Source organism: Beauveria bassiana (assembly GCF_000280675.1).
Source record: "Beauveria bassiana ARSEF 2860 unplaced genomic scaffold BBA_S00008, whole genome shotgun sequence".
Classification (NCBI taxonomy): Eukaryota; Fungi; Ascomycota; class Sordariomycetes; order Hypocreales; family Cordycipitaceae; genus Beauveria; species Beauveria bassiana.
Window position 1 is genome coordinate 457747 of NW_007930843.1, and position 18337 is coordinate 476083.

Below are 18337 nucleotides of genomic sequence, written 5' to 3' on the forward strand. Positions count from 1 at the left end.
GCTACGGAAGATACCTATCCTGTGCGCTCCGAGATGATCAACGCAAACGACAGCGACTTCCACCGCACGGCACCACGGGCCTAAGCCCCCTGAAACCCCCTAAAAAGAGAACACACGCTCGAGAAATTGTCCAAAGTTACCCGTGTCCCCAGTCGCATTTCAACAACAATCGAAGCAATGTATGCGGCACAGGTAACGAAACACTTTATGAAAACGGGTCGAACTCGGCTTTTCCTTTCCAGCACCCAATTTTTCTTCAGCAGAAGCTGTCCTGTTCGACCCGGCGCACGTACTCTACGAAAATTGACCACCGGCGTCCAAACAATACCTACCGCAGGCTTTGATATCCTTCCTTTGCACGTACCGATTGAGGAGGAGACTACTCCGAGCTATGCTGCAGAAAAGTTCTATCCCGTGAAACTTGGCGAGATTTTCCATGCTAGATACCAAGTGCTTGCGAAGCTAGGGTTTGGCACGACTTCGACTGTTTGGCTTTGCCGGGATCTCCAGTATGTGTCGCGCGCTCCCGTGCCCGTTTGCTGTTAATGTCGTAATTTTCGATAGGAAAGATTGTTATTCTACAATGAAGATCTGCATTACTGGACAAGGCATCGACAATGAAGTGAAGATATCGGAACAAATCAGCAGTGTCATCGCTGAGCATCCTGGGAGGGAGCGTCTGCGAATGGTTCTAGATAACTTCAAAGTCGCCGGGCCCCATGGGTCACATGAATGCCTCATTTTCGCGCCATTAGGATTGACGTACACTGACTTCAGAATGCTTTTCCCTGAAAGGGGTCTCAGCAAGGAGATTTTACAGCAAACTCTGGCTATGCTTATCCTAGCTTTGGATTTTCTCCACCAGATTGGAGTGGTACACACAGGTAAGATACCGAACTTTGTTGCTTTTAATGGCCGATTGGAAAACCGGCTGGCTAACATATCTGAGATATCTCACCGAACAACGTTCTACTAGGAGTGAATGACCCCAACGCGATCGCAAAAGTCGAGCAAGGGGAACTGAAAAGTCCGTGCCCCCGCAAGGTACTCGCCGATCGTACGATATATCGTTCCTGGACCATGCCCATCACCAGCGGGGCACCGGTTCTTTGCGATTTCGGAGCAGCTCGTCTGGGAGAGCCAGGACAGAAACACTCTGGAGATGTTATGCCGGGCGTTTATAGGGCACCTGAAATAATACTGGATATGGAGTGGGACTCGCAGATAGACATATGGTCTATTGGTCTCATGGTATGTAACTGAGCTTATATTAGCTCTATATGGACTAACTTACTTAGGTTTGGGATCTATTCGAAGGTGGCCGTCTCTTCCGTGCTGTGAAGGATGGTCATCTCGATGATGAGCAGCATCTTGCTGAGATGGTATCTCTTTTGGGGCCGCCACCGAAGGCTTTCCTCCAGAGAAGTAGCAAGTGCCGGCAGTACTGGGATTCCGACGGTAAGCATGCCAAGAATCGCTCTTGAGAGTAAGCCATGTACTTAACTAACACCGCATAAAGGGAATTGGATCGCTGCGACGCCAATACCTGCCCAATCTCTGGAAAGCCGTGAGAAACGATTGAATGGCGAAGACAAGGCATTGATGCTTCAATTTGTTCGTAAAATACTGCGATGGCTCCCTGAAGATCGGTCATCGGCGCAAGATCTCTTCGAGGACAAATTTCTCACCCAGAACATGTAACGATTGACAGACAAGGCATTCATGAAATCTTCGTCATTGAGGACGTGCGAATCCGTTATTTCGCAACATTGCTCATATCATTTTACAATCCCTCCTTGCTGCCACAGGACTCGCTCCGTTAGAAAGGGGCGATTCAGTGAAAGGCCAGCCAAAGCCTCCGGACGATACTTTGAGCCACCTTCGAACTCGTGCCGTTTGCGACAGGGCCTACTGTTTCAAGCTTACATTGATGAATCCACCTGAACTTCACAACGTCCATCAACACAAGGGCTTGATTAGACTGCGCTATTAAGACAAAGACAAACAGAAAAAAAAATTTCAAACGTCAAGCTGCATTGCGCTAAGAGCAGCAATGAAGTCGACAACGTCGCGAATGAAAAGGGAGAAATCCAGCAACCTAGCAAGTCACACCATGTGTCTTGCAGCTCATCTACAAAGAACCCATCTTTCAGTGCAATCTCTCCATGATGCACCCCATAATGGCGACCGACATCTCGCCGTGCTCACCAAACAGCTCCCGAAACTCGGCGTCGGCCCAGAGCTGCTTGACGTGGCAGGCGGCGTATTCGCTCACCATGGCCCGGAGCAGCGGCCGATCATCCTCGCGATAGCAGTACCGCAGCAGGCCGACCACGTCGCCCATGCGCTCGTCGTGCAGCGTAAAAGTGCACAGCGCCCGGTGGAGCTTGAAGAGGGCGAGCTGCGCGAGCGGCTGCATGTCGTAGTAGTAGGCCATCATGTGGACGCGGGCGTGCTCGAGAAAAACTTGCTCGTACACTATTCGGCGGTTTTTGGGATTGGGGGGCACCGAGTAGTTGGCGTTGTCACCGCCGGCTTCATATTGCTTCTCTTCAAAGCTTTTCCATGCATCGTCCCTCGTCAGTGGCGGAGCGACCGTCTTGAACTCGTCCAGCTCGGAGGAAAAGTCCATTGAAATGTCTTGATCTAGGAGGATCTTGGACTTTTTCTTCTTTTTCTTCTCGGCAGATCTCGGAGGAGCACTCCAAAAGCCAGCGTCTGCCGGTTCTGGCTTAGGTTCACACGGTGCTTCGGCCGGCGAATCTTCTTTGGCGACCTCGGGCTCCTCTGCAGGACGGTCTGTCCCTGGAGGTTCCTCAGCCGGTCCGCTTGCGTCCATCGGCTCCGGCGCGGCGTTTTCCGCTTCTAGCACCGGCGCAGGTTCCTCTGCGACCAGCTCTGGCGCAGGTTGCTCCGCGTCTAGCTCCGGCGCGGGTTCCTCCACGGCCGGTGGCTCAAACGGAACACTGCCCTCGTAGTTGCCGGTATACACGTATTGACCGAAGCGGACAAAGGTGTCTTCATCGACCCCTTCCCACACCGTGCAGCCCTCCGTGGCTTCCTGCATGGACCCATTCACCAACGCATCAAGCACCGCAGACTGGCCGGCCGCCAGAGACGCATGAACAAAGAACTCTCGCTTCTGCGGCCCGACCAGGAAGAGGTAGGGTTTGGACCCAAGGATGCTATTTGGTCGAGGTTAGCCGCCGGCTCTTGATCACTGCCAACCTTGCCGCCGCTCCCCCGGGACTTGCCTGCCATATGCCATTTCCACCATGGTTCCGGTGGCAACTCTGTGCTGAATGATGGAATCCTATAATTTGAAGCCAGCAAGGAAGGAGGAGAAGAGCAGGGTGTGAAGGGGGATTGGGCAAATTTCAGGTCTTTTTAACCCCAGGCAGCAGCAGTGACTGTCAAGCCTCAGGTCATGATCGGGCTGCAGATGCCTGACGTGGCTGGCTGGGCAGTATTCAGGAAAACTCTTTTGATTTGTTAGATACTCGTATTCTTCTTTCGCATGTACATCGAATGAGAATAAGACGGGCCAGAATATTCAGGGTCAGGGACATATGCTGACACCCACAAGTTCCACTGAGCGTCGCTTCGGTTGCATTGCATGTGAAATATCATGAACTTGTTCTATCAGCTTCGAGTGTAGTTGGCAGATAATATCGAGAAACGCAGCTGATGGCGCGGGCGCGGACGCCGGCGGGTACCTGAGTGGCGTTTATAGTCAGCGCCCTATAGCAGAGCTGGCGGTGCCTGATGTTGACATTGATAAAGAGATAGTACGTCTATTTAGGTACTATGTGAAATGATGGCAGACTTGCGCGCTTATGTTTATTTTTGGAGTCTTCAGCCGCGACACCGTCCTCGCCATCTCCCCTTATTAGGCCCCGCTTCACTGGACAAACACGCGACCAGGATCAGGCTCGAAATTTCACTTGTCAAGCAAGGAGAAAGAAGAACGCTCACCGTGCGCCATTCGAGTTCTGTATCAAAACTGTCATTCACTCGATCCCGGGCAAGATTGGCCCCCCCCCCCCCCCCTGCGCAGTCATGGGCCTCTCGCAACCCCCCCCCCCCGAGCTGCTGGCAATGATTGCCAGCTATATAATGCCAGACGATTTTGAGAGCCTGTCACTTACGTGCAAGCAAGCATACGATTGGGCTAAGCCACTCATTCCGCGACACAATGAGTACCGCAGGAGGTACCGTAACTTCTCCTTCGATTTTAGCGGCCTGACGACGATTTCCGATCTGCTGGCAGTAATTGCCGATGACCCCATTATTGCTACCTACATGGTCCACGTCGAACTGGATGGCCGATATTACTGTGAAGAAACAGACATGAGAGACGCTGACTACGTCGAGAGAATGACCAAGAGGCTTTCCCCGTTGGTGCTCGGGTCTCCCCATCTCTCCATGCTTCGTGACGACTTTGATGAGCCAGCTGAGCTTTGGTTGGAAGAAATTGTGCGAGATTTGGAGTACTATAACAGAGAAATACCCTTTGCCGAATTCGGCGTTCCCTTTCTGGCAACGCTCCTCGTCAACGTTGAGACGTTGATTCTGCCCGAAGAGTGGTGCAACCACCGCATCATCACCAATCGAGATAGCAGCAGGCATATAGTTACCAGACTACTGCGTCTTCTTGTCACGAGAGCAAACGACAAAGCCTTGAAAGATCAACCCTTGCAGAAGCTGCGCGCTATCCTTCCGGCCCGCAACGTTGACCTGCGGGTCGGAACGGTAATGGAACAGCTATTTCCTTTCCTAGCGCTTGACTCGTTGAAAGAGCTGCATCACACGTTCGGAAAATGCGCCTTTGCCCGTGGAAGAACAGCCTTCCGCACATTGGGCCGCAATTTGGAGGTTATGAAGTTGAATCACTATGACATTTGCGGGCACAGCGCCAAAGTTCTCTTCAAGAATATGCACAAGCTGCGTGTCCTGGAAATGGAGTACTCTACCAGAGACGAGGTTATGGGAAAAGGATTCCAGGCCGATCTGTTCATGCGATCCGTGATTACGGGGACTTTTGCGAGCCTGGAAAAGCTAGTCTTCACTGGGCGTGAGCTCTGGCCAGACACTGATGTTGTAGAATGCTCGTTCCGGGAGTTCACACGCTTGAAATATCTGGAATTGAGCACCATATTCTTTGTGAATGGAGCTGGATCGATGAGCCCCGAGGATGCAGTATCCTTTCTTAGGAAAGACACAAGCGAGGAGAGCAGTGATGAGGAGAATATTGCAGACGAGCATGTTACTGAAGACAGCGAAGACAGTGAGGATCAGGAGGAAACCAGCGAGGAAGAGGATGACAAATATATGAATGCACAAAGTGCCAAGGGCGCGATACCTGAGGGGACAATGCGGACCCCTCGTGGCTTTCGTCTTGTGAAGCCTCTACTCGGGGATCAGTTCCACCCCGACGATAAGCGCAAGATGTACAAGAGCGGGAAAAGGGTCTGGCGTCTTGTCAGCGCGTTGCCCGAGTCGCTTGAGACGCTCATCATTCACACGCCCGCCGCGCCTCGGAACAGCGCCTGCGTCGAGCGTATGTTCTGGCGTTTCGAGGAACTACGCGCCCAGCGGCTGCCGAATCTCAAGCAGATTGAAGTGCACGTGCAGAAGAAGCACCCCGTGGGCGAGAGGATTCGTGGCTACTTGAGGCAGACTCGGCGGCTGGAGAACTTCTTTGCCGACAAGAAAATTCTCACAAAATTCGAAAAATTCTGAGCGAAGGTTTCAGATTTGGGACTGCCTGGACTTATGCAAGGGCAAACGAAATATCAAAACGGGAGAACCACCTCAGCAAGGGAGGAGTTATGCCATCCAGTTACTTGACTGTGATTTGATGCTCCGGACCGGGCATTTTGCTCGTCTGACGTGTAATGTTGGTATAGGGGCGAGCGAGCACCATGAAATATGGTCACCTTTTCGTGAAAGACGACGCGCACTGCAGTGCCCCCGGCAGATGAAAAAAAAAAACTTCAAATTCCGCCCGAAGAACTGTATAGTTAAGTAGTGGTCAAGTGTCTGTGAGAGGAGAAGGCCATTGCGGCCAAGTTACTGCGATCTTGCTCTGGGGGGGGGGGGGGGGGGCCTTCGAAGGAAAGTGGGTCAATCAGCTGCCGCGTTGACTGAGGCACGCTGCTTCGCTTCGACAGGAGCATTGCTCCGTTCGGGAATTCTCATTGACAGAATCAACCCAAACAACAATACGCAAAGCTTGTATACTCGGGGACAAAAGGCACAATGTTTGACATTGATGGGATCAAATGAAGAAAATATCGGGGTACGTCTACTACACCACCATCTTCGCAGCTTTACCTTGACGTAAGCCATGCAATTAACTTATGCTGCAGGAGTTCAATACGGCCTCCCCCCCTGGTCTCATGGGTCGGTCGCTGATGGGCCTTCAAATGCCGACTTAAGTCGAATCTGGAGTTCAATACAGCCTCCCCCCCTCTGGTCTCATGCGTCGGTCGCTGATGGGCCTTTGAATGCCGACTAACGTCGAACCTGTCACTTGAAGCTGGTCTCGCTAAATGGGAGCATATTACGACGAGCTCATTGCAGCTTACTCTTGCACTCCTCATAATTCAAGGGACGAATCACAATGACAAAACCTCCAAGAGCACCCTACCACCTCTGCTCGCACGGGTTGGTTGCTGATGAGTGGATCACAATGCCAACAACTCCAAGAGCACCATAGATACCACCTCCGGTCTGATTGGTGATGTCGGAACGTGGTAGCTTGCCTCAGGCACTACGGATAGAACATCATCGACAGCAATTATTGAGAATCAGATTCTGTGTCAATTGACGCCCAATAACCCCCTGAAGCGGCACTGATCAGCAATTGCCCACAGGGACCAAGCATGGTTAAGAAGAATGCAGAAGATGTAGCAGTAGGTCTATCCTAAGCTGCTAGCCTGAGAGATGCCCCTTTTTGACCAATCGGCTCCCTGCGATCAGGAGGAGGGACCTCGATAACCTCTGATCGTCTATCACGAGAAAGCGGTGTATCACGAAGTACCTCCTGGCGACTTAGCTCTCCGCGAACCGAGAGGAGGAAGCTCGTACAGAAGACTAAGACCTAAGCTGTACCTTTAGCTAGGCTACACGGCATCATAGAAGAGATTGACCAGGAAGCCCCTATCGCCGACGATAGGCAGGAACCTAACGATCTCGCTATTGTCCACTACGAGCAAACAGTCTATCACGAAGCCTCTACCGCTGAATTGACGCTCGTGAAGCCGAATCGGCAGGAAAAGGCCCTTGTTCAGAAAACCCAGGAAGCCCACACCGAGAGCACCCTACCCCCTCTGGTCTCAGAGATGTGTCACTGATGGCAACTCCGAAGGCACCCTACCACCTCTTTTCTTCAAGGTTGGTTGCTGATGGCAACAACTTCGAGAGCAGACAACCGCTTTCGCCTCCAGCCGCTGTTGATGATCCCGAGCCGCCGCTGACGCCGCCTTCGACCGATCAGAGCCCCGAATTTGCTCTCGCGCGCCAAAAGCCGACGATCCAAGACTTTAACGATGCCGGCTGGCCCAGGAGACAATTTGACCCCGGCCACAACCAAGCAGCTGATCAGAAGGTCACATCGCAATTTGATGCTCGAGGCGCCCCGGAGTTACAAAGCTGCTCAATTTCACGCTTTTTGGCGAGTCTACGAAGCCATGCAGACGGAAACACGGAGAATCCTATCCATGGGCGTGACATGATTAGGAGACGATCGCTCCCAGACCTACAATGGCCGGGGCGTCGGTCTCTGATGAGTCGCATGATACCGAATGTACCTCCTTGAAAGTCAATCTCGTGGTGCACCTTGCTGATCACACAGCCTCGTTCGTATGCTGTCAAAGCTGGGTGGTATGCCACGCTCGTTGTCCTGCCTTGTCAGCTCCTCCAACCGGGCCAGTCTGGTGAAGGAGTTGTCTTCCGGGTGATCCTTTGCCATGACCGGCCGATCAGCCGAGTATAGATGGTTCGTGTGTCCGACATAGGGAAAGGTCTCCCCACGCAGTGGAATTACAGTATTACCGTGTGGAGAGCACTCGATGCTTCCGGCCTTGCCTTTTGCGTCGGCGATGACGATATTGCAGGTGCTTGCGAGCCCGTACTCCTCCATAATGGCAAAGGCTTCGTCAAAGGAGGATGCGAACTGCAGGACACGCCGCAGCAGAATGTGAATCGGAAACTTGTCCCTGTCTTGCGCGCTGGCGAGGATGCCATTCAGCAGCGTCCCCACGCCGGCGGAATTGAGCCCGATTTTGCCCACGAGGCCGGCTTCTGACATGAATTGCATCTGCAAAGGCGATTTGCTTGGGGTAATGTGCAGAACAACGAGATTGACTTCCAGCCAGTCCCAGTTCTGCGCGAGAAAGATGTGTCCTTCCGGCCCTTGCTGGCCGAGACAGGTGCATCCGTCTGCGACGTTGGTGAGTCCGAGCTCGCTTCTTGCATTCAGAGTAAGAATGTCTTCCATTGTGAGACCTTTGCCAGCTCCGTCTGCTACTCCTCTCATTTCTTCAAGGATATCCGGATACTTGGCTGACAAGAGCGGGATGTAAGCCGATGCCCGTCGGCGGGCTTCTTCCCAGTTTATCTTGGCCCTGTCTTGGAAGAACCCGTCGTAAATAACAATGTTGTCATGAATCTCAGCCGACGCACCGGATCCATGGGCAAAGCCAATCTCATACGGTGTTCCGGCGCATTTGATGATTTTGGCTTCCGCTTGCATAGTGCCGGTTCAGACGCTTGGATTCACTGATGATGTAGTCGTTTTGGTATGCTATCGGTGGTCTGCGCTTCCAATGACTTATGCTCAATGCATAATGACGGGGTCTAATGCATTATACGAGTAGCTCATATATCTTGCACCACGTTTCGTGTACCCGAGTGACGTCGATGATACCCTAAGCCAGAAATGTACAGTGGCGTATTCGGCGCTGTTGGACGGCCGCCCGGAGAACAAGGCTGCGGGCGTCAACCTGCAAGTCGCTAAAATGTATTACCGGTGCGGATTTCGTGGCGTGATTCCTCGATCCTTTTCGAACAGCTGATGTCGAAAACGTGACCATTGCTGTGTTGCATGACTGACCAATCTCTTGCATAGCCACGAGATCTCGTGCATGACCACCATAATGGTATGGCAACCCAGACGCAGGTGTAAGGCTGCATGATTACCTGCAGAGCCAATCTTCAGCCGGAGCCGACCCTTTTTGGTATTACTAGAGTTTTATGCTGGATCCAACGTTGGATGGCGAGCCGCGATTGTCTGTAGAGCTAGATGGACCGTGATTTCTAGAAATGGAGGAGGGATCGGAATCGCCACGGTTGCCAGACAGCCGCGATTGTCTGCAGAGCTAGATGAGCCACGATTATATAATTGGAGAAGCTGGAACCGGAGCTGCCACGGTTGCCAGACGAGACATACGAGCCAGATTGTCAGGGGATAATGATGATGTATTCGGTAGGTTCTAACCAAACACAGATGAAGATGAACCGTATGAACCACCACAATCGCGTCTAGCTATCTAGCTAGGAAAAAAAGTCCAGTATATTTGATACCACAATATCTGGCGCAGCCTCTGGAATAAAGTGGTTGGTATCAACACTGCGGCCATCAACGACGGCGCCGTCGTCTGTCACAGCTCGCCACTCTTCAATAGGATCAAAGTACTTGCCAATGACACCTTGCCCGGCCCATAGGACCCTCAACGGACACTGAATCAGCCTCCCCCGGCCGAGATCATCTCTCGCCTCGTCCAGGTCGAGCGTTGCGCTGGCTCGATAATCCTGACACATGGAGTGGACGGCGTCTGGACGCTCCAGGGCGCTGAGATAGTGCTCGAGGCAGGTCTCGTCAAAGGACGCCCGGTCCTTTTCGTCTTCGATTCCCAGGCAAAACTCGCCAAAGACGCGGGCGCACCCGCTAATCATCTTCTCTGGCAAGGGCTCGGGCTGGATCAGGAAGAACCAGTGAAAGTACAAAGTCGCGAGCTGCTGGTCCGACGACGTGTACATGGCCAGTGTCGGGCAAATGTCCAGCAGCAGGGCGCGTTGAACGCGCGCGGGAAAGTCGACGCAGAGCTTGTGCGCGACCCTGGCGCCGCGATCGTGGCCGCACACAAAGAATCGGTCAGTGAAGCCGAGCGAGTCCATGACCGTGACGCAGTCCCTTGCCATGGCGCTCTTGGCATAGTGGTGGACCTTGTCGGGCTTGGACGAGCTTCCGTAGCCGCGGAGGTCGATGAGCACAATGGAGTAGCAGCAGCAGCTCTGGCCTAGCTGTCTCGTGACCTCGTGCCAGATGTGGTGGCTCTGCGGGAAGCCGTGGAGTAAGAGGAGAGGTGGAAGAGGAGAGTCTGGAATTCTTTTGATGCGGCCGAATATATTGATGACGACGGGGTCCGTCTCAGTCGTGATTGAGAAGGATTCAAAGCCTCCAAACATGATGAAGCGATGCCAAGGGAAAGAAGAGGAAAAGTTTTTGCGTGTAGATGAGTTTGAAAGCAGTAACAGTTGTTACTCGCAAAAGGTATGGCGGGTTTGAAAGTGAATTTGTGGAAAACCGTTGGTGAATGGGCATGTAACAGCCTCGCGGTGTGTGAGATATTGACGGCCGCACGCGGCAAGGTTAGCTGCCAATCATGATATGCTCAAGCCGGTTCCCGACAGCCAATAAACTACAATGCCAGGGTATCAGGCCTCAACAAGTTGAATCAACTTGGCTCTCCGCGGCCTCCGTGCGAGACAACGCCACATCCTACTTGTCCATTGGTGCGGCCCGCCCCTAGAACAGCCAGCTACAATGCCGAGTGTGCCGTGCTTTTGATGCCATGGGTACAGTTTACAAGCACGTTGGCTTCCTTTAACGTCAATCATGTGCGTTGACTACTCGAGGTGTTGCTTTCAGCAGAAAGAGTGCCCTTGAGCAACTACATCTCTTCGACTAGGTACAGCTGGGCCAGCGGCAGCAGCTAGGTCCGAGGCCATGTCGACCCCGCGTATTGATGTGATGAGTCTTACCCCCATGACATTTGTTACGTCACGATTAATGTCGCAATCACAATGGTACTCACACCCAGCACTGAAAGGGGACACTTTGTCGCAGATTTCCCATTTGTCTAGTGACGCCACGATTTCGGCAACCATGAATGAGTGCGCGAGTTTGTTTGAAGAACTGATGGGGGAGATTCTTCGAGAAAAGATTCCGTTTACTAATATGTTTGTAGCAAAATACCAAACATTCTGGGCAATTTTGTCAATTATGGGTTTTGTATACTATTTGTGTATACTCCTCATTGCCCGCTCGCTTTCAATATCTCCCGCTCAACCTCGTCTCCAAAACTCAGCGTCGTGCCACGGCCGCCCATGTCCGGTGTCATGATGTCCGGATCTGAGCGAGCCAAAACATTCTCAATGGCCTGCAAGAGCGCCTTTGCCGCCGCCTCGTGGCCGAAATGCTGGAGCATCATTTGGCCTGCCCAAATCATCCCGACGGGGTTGGCAATGCCCTTTCCGGCAATATCCGGCGCGCTGCCATGAACAGGTTCAAACAGGCTCGGAAACTTGCCGTCTGGGTTAATGTTTGCGGACGGCGCAATTCCGATTGTCCCTGTACAGGCAGGCCCCAGGTCCGAGAGGATGTCGCCAAACAGGTTGCTGGCGACAATGACATCGAACATGTCTGGACGCTGGACAAAGTGTGCAGTGAGAATGTCAATGTGATATTTGTCGACGTGAACATTGGGAAAGCTCTTTGCCATCTCGACAACTCGCGAGTCCCAATAAGGCATGGTGGTGTTGATGCCGTTGCTCTTGGTCGCGCTGGTAAGCTTCTTCCGCGGACGACTCTGGGCGAGTTCAAACGCGTAACGTAGAACCCGGTCTACTCCAACTCTCGTCATGACTGTTTCCTGAATGACAATCTCCCGCTCGGTTCCCTCAAACATTTTACCGCCGATGCTGCTGTACTCGCCCTCGGTGTTCTCCCTGACTACCCAAAAGTCAATGTCCCCCGGTTTGCGGTCCGCGAGCGGGCTCCGGATCCCCGGCATCAGGCGGCACGGGCGGAGATTGATGTACTGATCGAATTCCCGGCGAAACTTGAGGAGGCTCCCCCACAGAGAGACGTCGTCGGCGACAACATCGGGCAGGCCGACGGCACCAAAGTAGATGGCGTCGAAACGCATCAACTTTTCCTTCCAGTCTGGAGGGAGCATATCCCCGTGATCTAGGTAATGGCGACAGCTGGCAAAATCGAACCACTCAAATTCAAAGGTGATTTCGTATGCCTTGCAAATTGCCTCGAGGCACCGGACGCCCTGCGGCATGACCTCGGTGCCAATGCCATCGCCTGGAACGACGGCAACTTTGAGAGTCTTGGCCGCCATGCTTGCGAGATCTCCGGATAGATGTACCGATTCGAGAGAAAGAAAAGCAGGCGCGAATAATATCAATCATCTACCCGTGGAAGAATTGAGACTTATTATATGCACACACATCAGCAGAGTGGGGGTACACGGCAGAACGATGAGCCGATGGCCAAAATAAGGTCTTGACCGACCGTCGTTGCAGCGCCAGAACTCCATAACGCTCACCGATGTCGTATTCGACATACTGAAACATGCGGGAAGAAACATTGTACTAGCTTTCGCGATGCAGTCGGTCAAATGTAGCACTGCGTTTTGGACGAAAGGGCAGATTTGGGTAAACACAGTACAGATCAGTCAGTCACATTGCTCGGATTTCGAGCTACCAGTTCTCCATTACTCTTCGCAGAGAAACTCGACAATTTCAGCTGCTATAGTTTCCGGAATCTGCTCTGGGATATAATGGCCAGAGTCCACGCTGCGTCCCTCAACCACGACACCCTCGGCGGTGACGGCTTGCCATTCCTGCACCGCGTTGAAACATTTTTCAATGACCCCATGCTCGCCCCAAAACACCTTTAAAGGGCATCTGATGAGCTTTTTATTTGCAAGATCATCCCGCGCCTCATCCAAATCCAACGAGGCGCTTGCCCTGTAATCCTGACACATTGCGTGTATCGTGGCCGGATCACCGAGAGCCTGTACATACGAGTCAAAGGACAAGCTGTCAAAAATGTTCAACCCTTGCACCTGGCGGCTGCCCATGAACTTTTGCGCAAACTCTTGCGGTCTGGCCGCAATCAGCATTTCCGGAAACGGCTCTGGCTGAATCAAGAAGAACCAGTGGAAATAGGCCGTGGCAAACTCCATGTTGGTTTTGCTGTACATGGCCAGCGTGGGACAGACGTCGAGCAGTATAAGTTTTTTCACGCGCTCTGGGTAGTCGACGCAAAGCTTGTGCGCGACGCGGGCGCCTCGGTCATGGGCGCATACGAAGAAACCACCAGTGTTGTTGTAGCCGAGAGCGTCCATGACGGCCACGCAATCGCGAGCCATGGCGCTCTTTGCATAAGCCGCGACGGACTCGGGCTTGGAGGACGCCCCGTAGCCGCGGAGATCCATGACAACCATGTTGTACTTGCCAGTGAGCAGGCGTGCTACCCGAGACCAGATTCGGTGGTTTTGCGGAAAGCCATGCAGGAGGAGGAGCGTCGGCAAGGCAGCAATGGAGTTGTCGCTTTTGAGGCCAGATATGGATACAGTGTCGGGTTGGGACTCTGTTTGCACAGTAAAGGGTGTGAATCCTTCAAACATGGTGAAAGATGTTGGCCAAGAGTTTTTGGTATCAATAACGGCAAGTCGGTGCCAAAGAGATAGACCTGGGCTGGGCCCCTCATTATGTACCTCGTTACGGATTACATGGTGTATGATCGATTTGTCGTACGCGATTTTGCGGGGTAGTTCAATAAAGCGCCTTGCACTAGTACGAACCAGTAGATTTAATCAGTCTGAATTCTTTCTACAAAAGATATTGGTTGATATCGCCCGCGGCCCGCCGAAGCCTAGTTGCCCAGTTCTTCTCATGGTTCGAGCAAAGCAAGCCACCAAAAGAGGTGGCAGTGGGACCCCAGCCCAACTTATAAATAAGCTGAGCATTTCGTTTAAAAGATTAACCGAAAACTTGCGGCCTATGCACTTCACTTCTGCGCCATCATTTCTCCCCAACCTCTTATTGCATTGCCTAATCTTCCGCATACAGTTTCCAGTGGGTTTTTAGCGGCATGCAATATTTGGCTGCGCTCATTTGCGCAAAAGCTTTTGCCGTATTGAGCAAAGCCGACGATGATTTTTTTTTTCTTCGTAAATAAAAGCGGTGTCGACAATGCCAGCCAAAGTTCGTGGTCGGGCCGCGTGCAACCAATGTCGCTCACGGAAGCAAAAGGTAAGACCAGGCTGTGCGTAATAATGGAAACTCACCCTGCAATTGGGTTGCTGATGTGTATTTCAATAGTGCGATGAAAAGAGGTGAGAGCATGTGTTTTTTTCTTTTTCTTTTTTCTTCTTTTTTTTCTTTCTTCTCAGTTGCGTAGTTCTAGGCACCACAGACTGACATTTTCGGCAGACCGGTTTGCTCGCGTTGTCGAGACTTGAACAAGCCTTGTCAATGGCCAGGTCTGCGGAAACGGTAAGCCCTGATTTTCCTTATTACATGTTTTTTCCCCTTTTTTACATCTATGCAAGGCTTCTTTGCTCAACTATCAAATCCGCAGGGGACCCGCAAAAGGGTACACTGAAGCTTTGGAGCACAGGCTGAGAGAGACGGAGACGGCTCTCTTGCGCATTGTCTCGGTCGTTGATGGCGCGACTCTGGAAGCGGCTTTTCAGGACAGCGGCGCCAGAAGCCACATCCCGGATGCCGTCTCGGAAGCCAAAACGGACAAGGCCGAAATGGCTGCGCGCTGGGAGACGTTTCCGTTGTCTACGCCCGGGGACATAATGACTTGGGCCAATGAGCAGCGAGCTCCCTCGCAAGATTCCCAAGCGGGGGATGACGCTGCAATGCGTCTTTCGGAGGGATCGGCTGCGCGCCTCGGACAGCAATTATCCAATCACGACTCGCTCATGGAGTTTGAAATATCACTCACGCAAAACATGGCAGAATACCCCCAGTTGTCGACAAATGTTGCTAGTACGCCTCGGTTCTTACAGGGGGGCTCACTGGACTCGAGCCCTCAGGAGCATGTATTCGACATGCCGGAGCAGTTTAAAGAGCAGTATCTTTGGTAGTACACTGAAAATAATGTAGGATAGACCTGTTTTTTTTTTTTTTTAGATTATGCAGCCCAGGCTTTCAGCTATTTCCTGTCAAATATGTCGCATTCTCACGTACCTCTATTCCATGTGCCTCTGCTGATGTTCATGGTACCAGTATCACGCAGATTGAGAGCACGTAGTTCAGCCTTGGTCGAAAGGAGGCAAAAAGCACAAAGGCGGTGTGTATGCATGTCCTCTACATATACTACTGAATATCAGAGTATATAAGGAATATGCCCAGAATACACAGGGAATATGCCTTGATAATACTAGAGTCAACAGCGCCAGAGTTAACAGCGCGCCAGTTAACAGCGCCAAAGTTAATAGCCTAATACATCTATACATCCCCGATATATAGTAGGCATATGCTAGGTGTGTACCAAGTCATTAAATTAAAGCAGCTGTGACATATCCGCAATTGAGCATCAATTTTCTGCCGTTTTTTTTTGCCTCATTTCGTCCAAGGTTGAACTCGTCCCCCGAACAACGTCGGTTCTTCCACATGTTCTAACTTAGGCAATCTCCAAAGGTCTTGACGTACGAGTCCCAACCCGCATTCTCAAATAAAAGCCCTGATAGTCCAGGGTTCAGTCCCTGCGCCAGAAACTCTTGCCAAGCATCCTGGCGACAGAATTGGTTCGCATCAAATCCAAAGTCTGGTCCGGTATACTCCAACACTGGCTGCCACATGTATGATGTGGGTAGCCCTGAGCTCGACGTACATTCTGCATTGGACCAGAGTGGCGACTGTGCTGCGACATGGTGGTTGCTCTTCCGGCGTTTGTTTCGGGCCTCTTCCGCTGCGTCGACAGTTACATCGGAACTGGAAATCTCGTTTGCGTCGGATGTCGCTTGTGGAATGTAGAATGCATTGTTCGGTAAGCTGAGCGGCTTCGACGTCAATTGGTCAAGCATCAACTTTAGAGTATCGCGGCAGTGACTCGCGCTGGTCCACGTACTACCCATTCCGTCGAGTACGCATATACTATGATTTATATCCCTTGCAGCAATGCGTCAGAGTGAATGCGTAAGAGTGACTGTGTGCTTTGGATGCAATTATTTTCTTCACTTACGAGATGCCCTTTTCCAGTGGGTATATCTTCAATAGGCTTGCATAAGCCACAACAAGCCCGGCCATCCATATTGCCGAGAGAGCTCCAGGCCAAGCCAAGGTTAACGAGCCTTTCTGGCTCGCCCGCAGCTGGCGGATAATGGACCGACTTGCATTCAGCGCCGACTGCAAGGAAGACCGAAAGTCTTCCCGGTCTGTTGGTAATGAAAGAAATGGGCGATTAATGAAGAGTAAAAGGTGGTGGTAAAGGACAGCAAAAAATGCCCCAAACGATGGCTCAGAGCCTGCAGTGTCTTCATCTTGAAGTGAAAAGGGCAAGCTGTTCCACCATGAGTGGATTCTTGCTGTGATATCGAGGACCTTGTCCACCACAATCGATCTTCTGTGTATCGACGTGTGGAAAAGCTGGAGGGCCGCGCCAAGCAGTTGCGAGTACGTCACCAGATAGCCAAGTACAAAGATACGCGCTTCTTCAGGGCGGGTCTTGTGATGATGAGACGGGCTCTGCGTGTCTGAGCAGTCGGCGTTTGTCGTGGGGCTGGAGCTTGCCATGCCGCTGTCGCCGCGCTGGAACGATTCATGGTTGATGGGGAGGTGCGCGCGAACCTCGTCACCGGCCGTCGTTGTTGAGGCTTGGCGATAGTGCCGGACGGGACTGTGAAGCTCTGGCATTCCCGGTATACAAACGTCGACCTCTTCGTCGCTCACGGCTAGTGGGTGTCCGAGCGACAGGCTGAGATGGCAATCTAGCACATACGCGCACCACCATATCCTCTGTCTGATGACCAGCATGTCCCTTGGCAGCTGCAGATACCGAAAAGGACACCTGTGAAAGCCGGCTTGATACAAGACACGCGTCAGCGTTCCGTGGACCGTGGACGCTGCTCTTGACGACATTCGAGTTACGAGGTAGAGCTCCATTGCCAGAAGAACCTGGAGGGTATGCATATCCTGGTCGCCGGCGATTATTCCAAGCAACCCTGTCAGAACTGCAGGTGAAGTGATGCGACAGCGAGATTCCAGAAGCAATTCACCCCCATCCGCATTCGTGGCCGCAATGTTGAACACGCATTGAAAGCAGACGGCGCGGCATAACTTATCCCGTAGGCTTTCACCAAAGTCCGCACCTCGGGTGTCCGGTGATTGTGACTGACTAGAGTAGAATTGATTCACCTGTTCGAAAAACGTTGGCCCGTGTAAAAACGGAAAGATGGGATGCCACTTTTGAAAGTAAATCATGAGGAGCTTCTTGGCGGCAGCCGGCGTCGGCGGCGCGCCAAGCTCAGGAATATTCACGCCATACGACTGACCGCGTGAGCCATCCAATCTTATCCCGGTAGACGAGTTTATTAATTTCAACAAAACGTCACCGTCTGCCAATTGCTCCTGACTGGTGTCATCAGCCGCTGTGAGCAAGTTGTGAAACGAGCCCGGGTCTCCTCCCGTCGTCGCACGGTCGGCGCCTGCGCCGCCGCCGGCGGCCAACTCCGCCTCGCGCGGTGAGGCGGCCGCAAACGCCCGAAATACAGTGTTGATGAAGAAGACTCCGCTTGCGCTCCCGATAAACTCGCTCTTGTCTGGGCGGCGCGAGACAAATGAGCCAACCTCGATGGGAGGGAACAGCGCGCCAGCAGCACCGGCCTGCCTCGGCCTCGCAGACATTAACCCTGACCGATGCGATGAATTGTTCGAGCAATGCCCCCCAAAAAGCTGTGTTTTCGATTGCAACGGCGAATCAGGGAATAAGAGTTGATCTGGGGTAGTTTCCCCGGATTATGCATGAAGCAGGTTGGCGGGTCACGTCATTGTCTCTCGTGGAACAAGTGCCAAGACAAAAAGGCGGCTAAACTTTGTGCCGACTAATAGATTAACACACAACGCCTCGCGAATCACCCAGAAGATAAGTTTTTTCGAACGTGAGAATGTAAGAATGTATTTGGCAATAGAAACTGTCTAGATCGATGCCACCGTGCGAAAATCTACAAGACTGATTGGCTTTCCCCCTGTACTATAAACGCAGTATACCATTTGAACTCGCACAATGAACCTAGACTCA

The 18337-nt window shown here is 52.2% G+C and overlaps 9 protein-coding genes across 9 annotated transcripts; 3 read left to right on the top strand and 6 right to left on the bottom strand.

The window, feature by feature from the left end:
* Positions 1–177: 177 nt before the first annotated feature.
* BBA_03778 (protein kinase) lies at positions 178–1701 on the top strand (the record flags this gene model as incomplete). The annotated part of the gene is made up of 5 exons (XM_008598875.1): positions 178–509; positions 565–884; positions 977–1251; positions 1299–1458; positions 1520–1701. The coding sequence occupies 5 exons, from the start codon at positions 178–180 to the stop codon at positions 1699–1701; spliced, it is 1269 nt and encodes a 422-aa protein (XP_008597097.1).
* A 448-nt stretch (positions 1702–2149) lies between these two features.
* BBA_03779 (uncharacterized protein) lies at positions 2150–3067 on the bottom strand (the record flags this gene model as incomplete). Its single annotated transcript, XM_008598876.1, has 1 exon — positions 2150–3067. The coding sequence occupies one exon, from the start codon at positions 3065–3067 to the stop codon at positions 2150–2152; it is 918 nt and encodes a 305-aa protein (XP_008597098.1).
* A 992-nt stretch (positions 3068–4059) lies between these two features.
* BBA_03780 (F-box domain protein) lies at positions 4060–5742 on the top strand (the record flags this gene model as incomplete). The annotated part of the gene is made up of 1 exon (XM_008598877.1): positions 4060–5742. One exon carries the CDS (start codon positions 4060–4062, stop codon positions 5740–5742), a length of 1683 nt encoding a protein of 560 aa, XP_008597099.1.
* A 2083-nt stretch (positions 5743–7825) lies between these two features.
* On the bottom strand, positions 7826–8758 carry BBA_03781 (Acyl-coenzyme A:6-aminopenicillanic-acid-acyltransferase; the record flags this gene model as incomplete). Its single annotated transcript, XM_008598878.1, has 1 exon — positions 7826–8758. One exon carries the CDS (start codon positions 8756–8758, stop codon positions 7826–7828), a length of 933 nt encoding a protein of 310 aa, XP_008597100.1.
* Positions 8759–9558: 800 nt separating this feature from the next.
* Positions 9559–10473, bottom strand: BBA_03782 (putative hydrolase; the record flags this gene model as incomplete). Its single annotated transcript, XM_008598879.1, has 1 exon — positions 9559–10473. One exon carries the CDS (start codon positions 10471–10473, stop codon positions 9559–9561), a length of 915 nt encoding a protein of 304 aa, XP_008597101.1.
* Positions 10474–11321: 848 nt separating this feature from the next.
* BBA_03783 (tartrate dehydrogenase) lies at positions 11322–12416 on the bottom strand (the record flags this gene model as incomplete). Its single annotated transcript, XM_008598880.1, has 1 exon — positions 11322–12416. The coding sequence occupies one exon, from the start codon at positions 12414–12416 to the stop codon at positions 11322–11324; it is 1095 nt and encodes a 364-aa protein (XP_008597102.1).
* A 375-nt stretch (positions 12417–12791) lies between these two features.
* Positions 12792–13709, bottom strand: BBA_03784 (alpha/beta hydrolase fold protein; the record flags this gene model as incomplete). Its single annotated transcript, XM_008598881.1, has 1 exon — positions 12792–13709. One exon carries the CDS (start codon positions 13707–13709, stop codon positions 12792–12794), a length of 918 nt encoding a protein of 305 aa, XP_008597103.1.
* A 568-nt stretch (positions 13710–14277) lies between these two features.
* BBA_03785 (C6 finger domain protein) lies at positions 14278–15182 on the top strand (the record flags this gene model as incomplete). The annotated part of the gene is made up of 3 exons (XM_008598882.1): positions 14278–14337; positions 14518–14580; positions 14637–15182. 3 exons carry the CDS (start codon positions 14278–14280, stop codon positions 15180–15182), a joined length of 669 nt encoding a protein of 222 aa, XP_008597104.1.
* Positions 15183–15716: 534 nt separating this feature from the next.
* BBA_03786 (fungal specific transcription factor) lies at positions 15717–17943 on the bottom strand (the record flags this gene model as incomplete). The annotated part of the gene is made up of 2 exons (XM_008598883.1): positions 15717–16209; positions 16283–17943. The coding sequence occupies 2 exons, from the start codon at positions 17941–17943 to the stop codon at positions 15717–15719; spliced, it is 2154 nt and encodes a 717-aa protein (XP_008597105.1).
* Between the last annotated feature and the right edge of the window lie 394 nt (positions 17944–18337).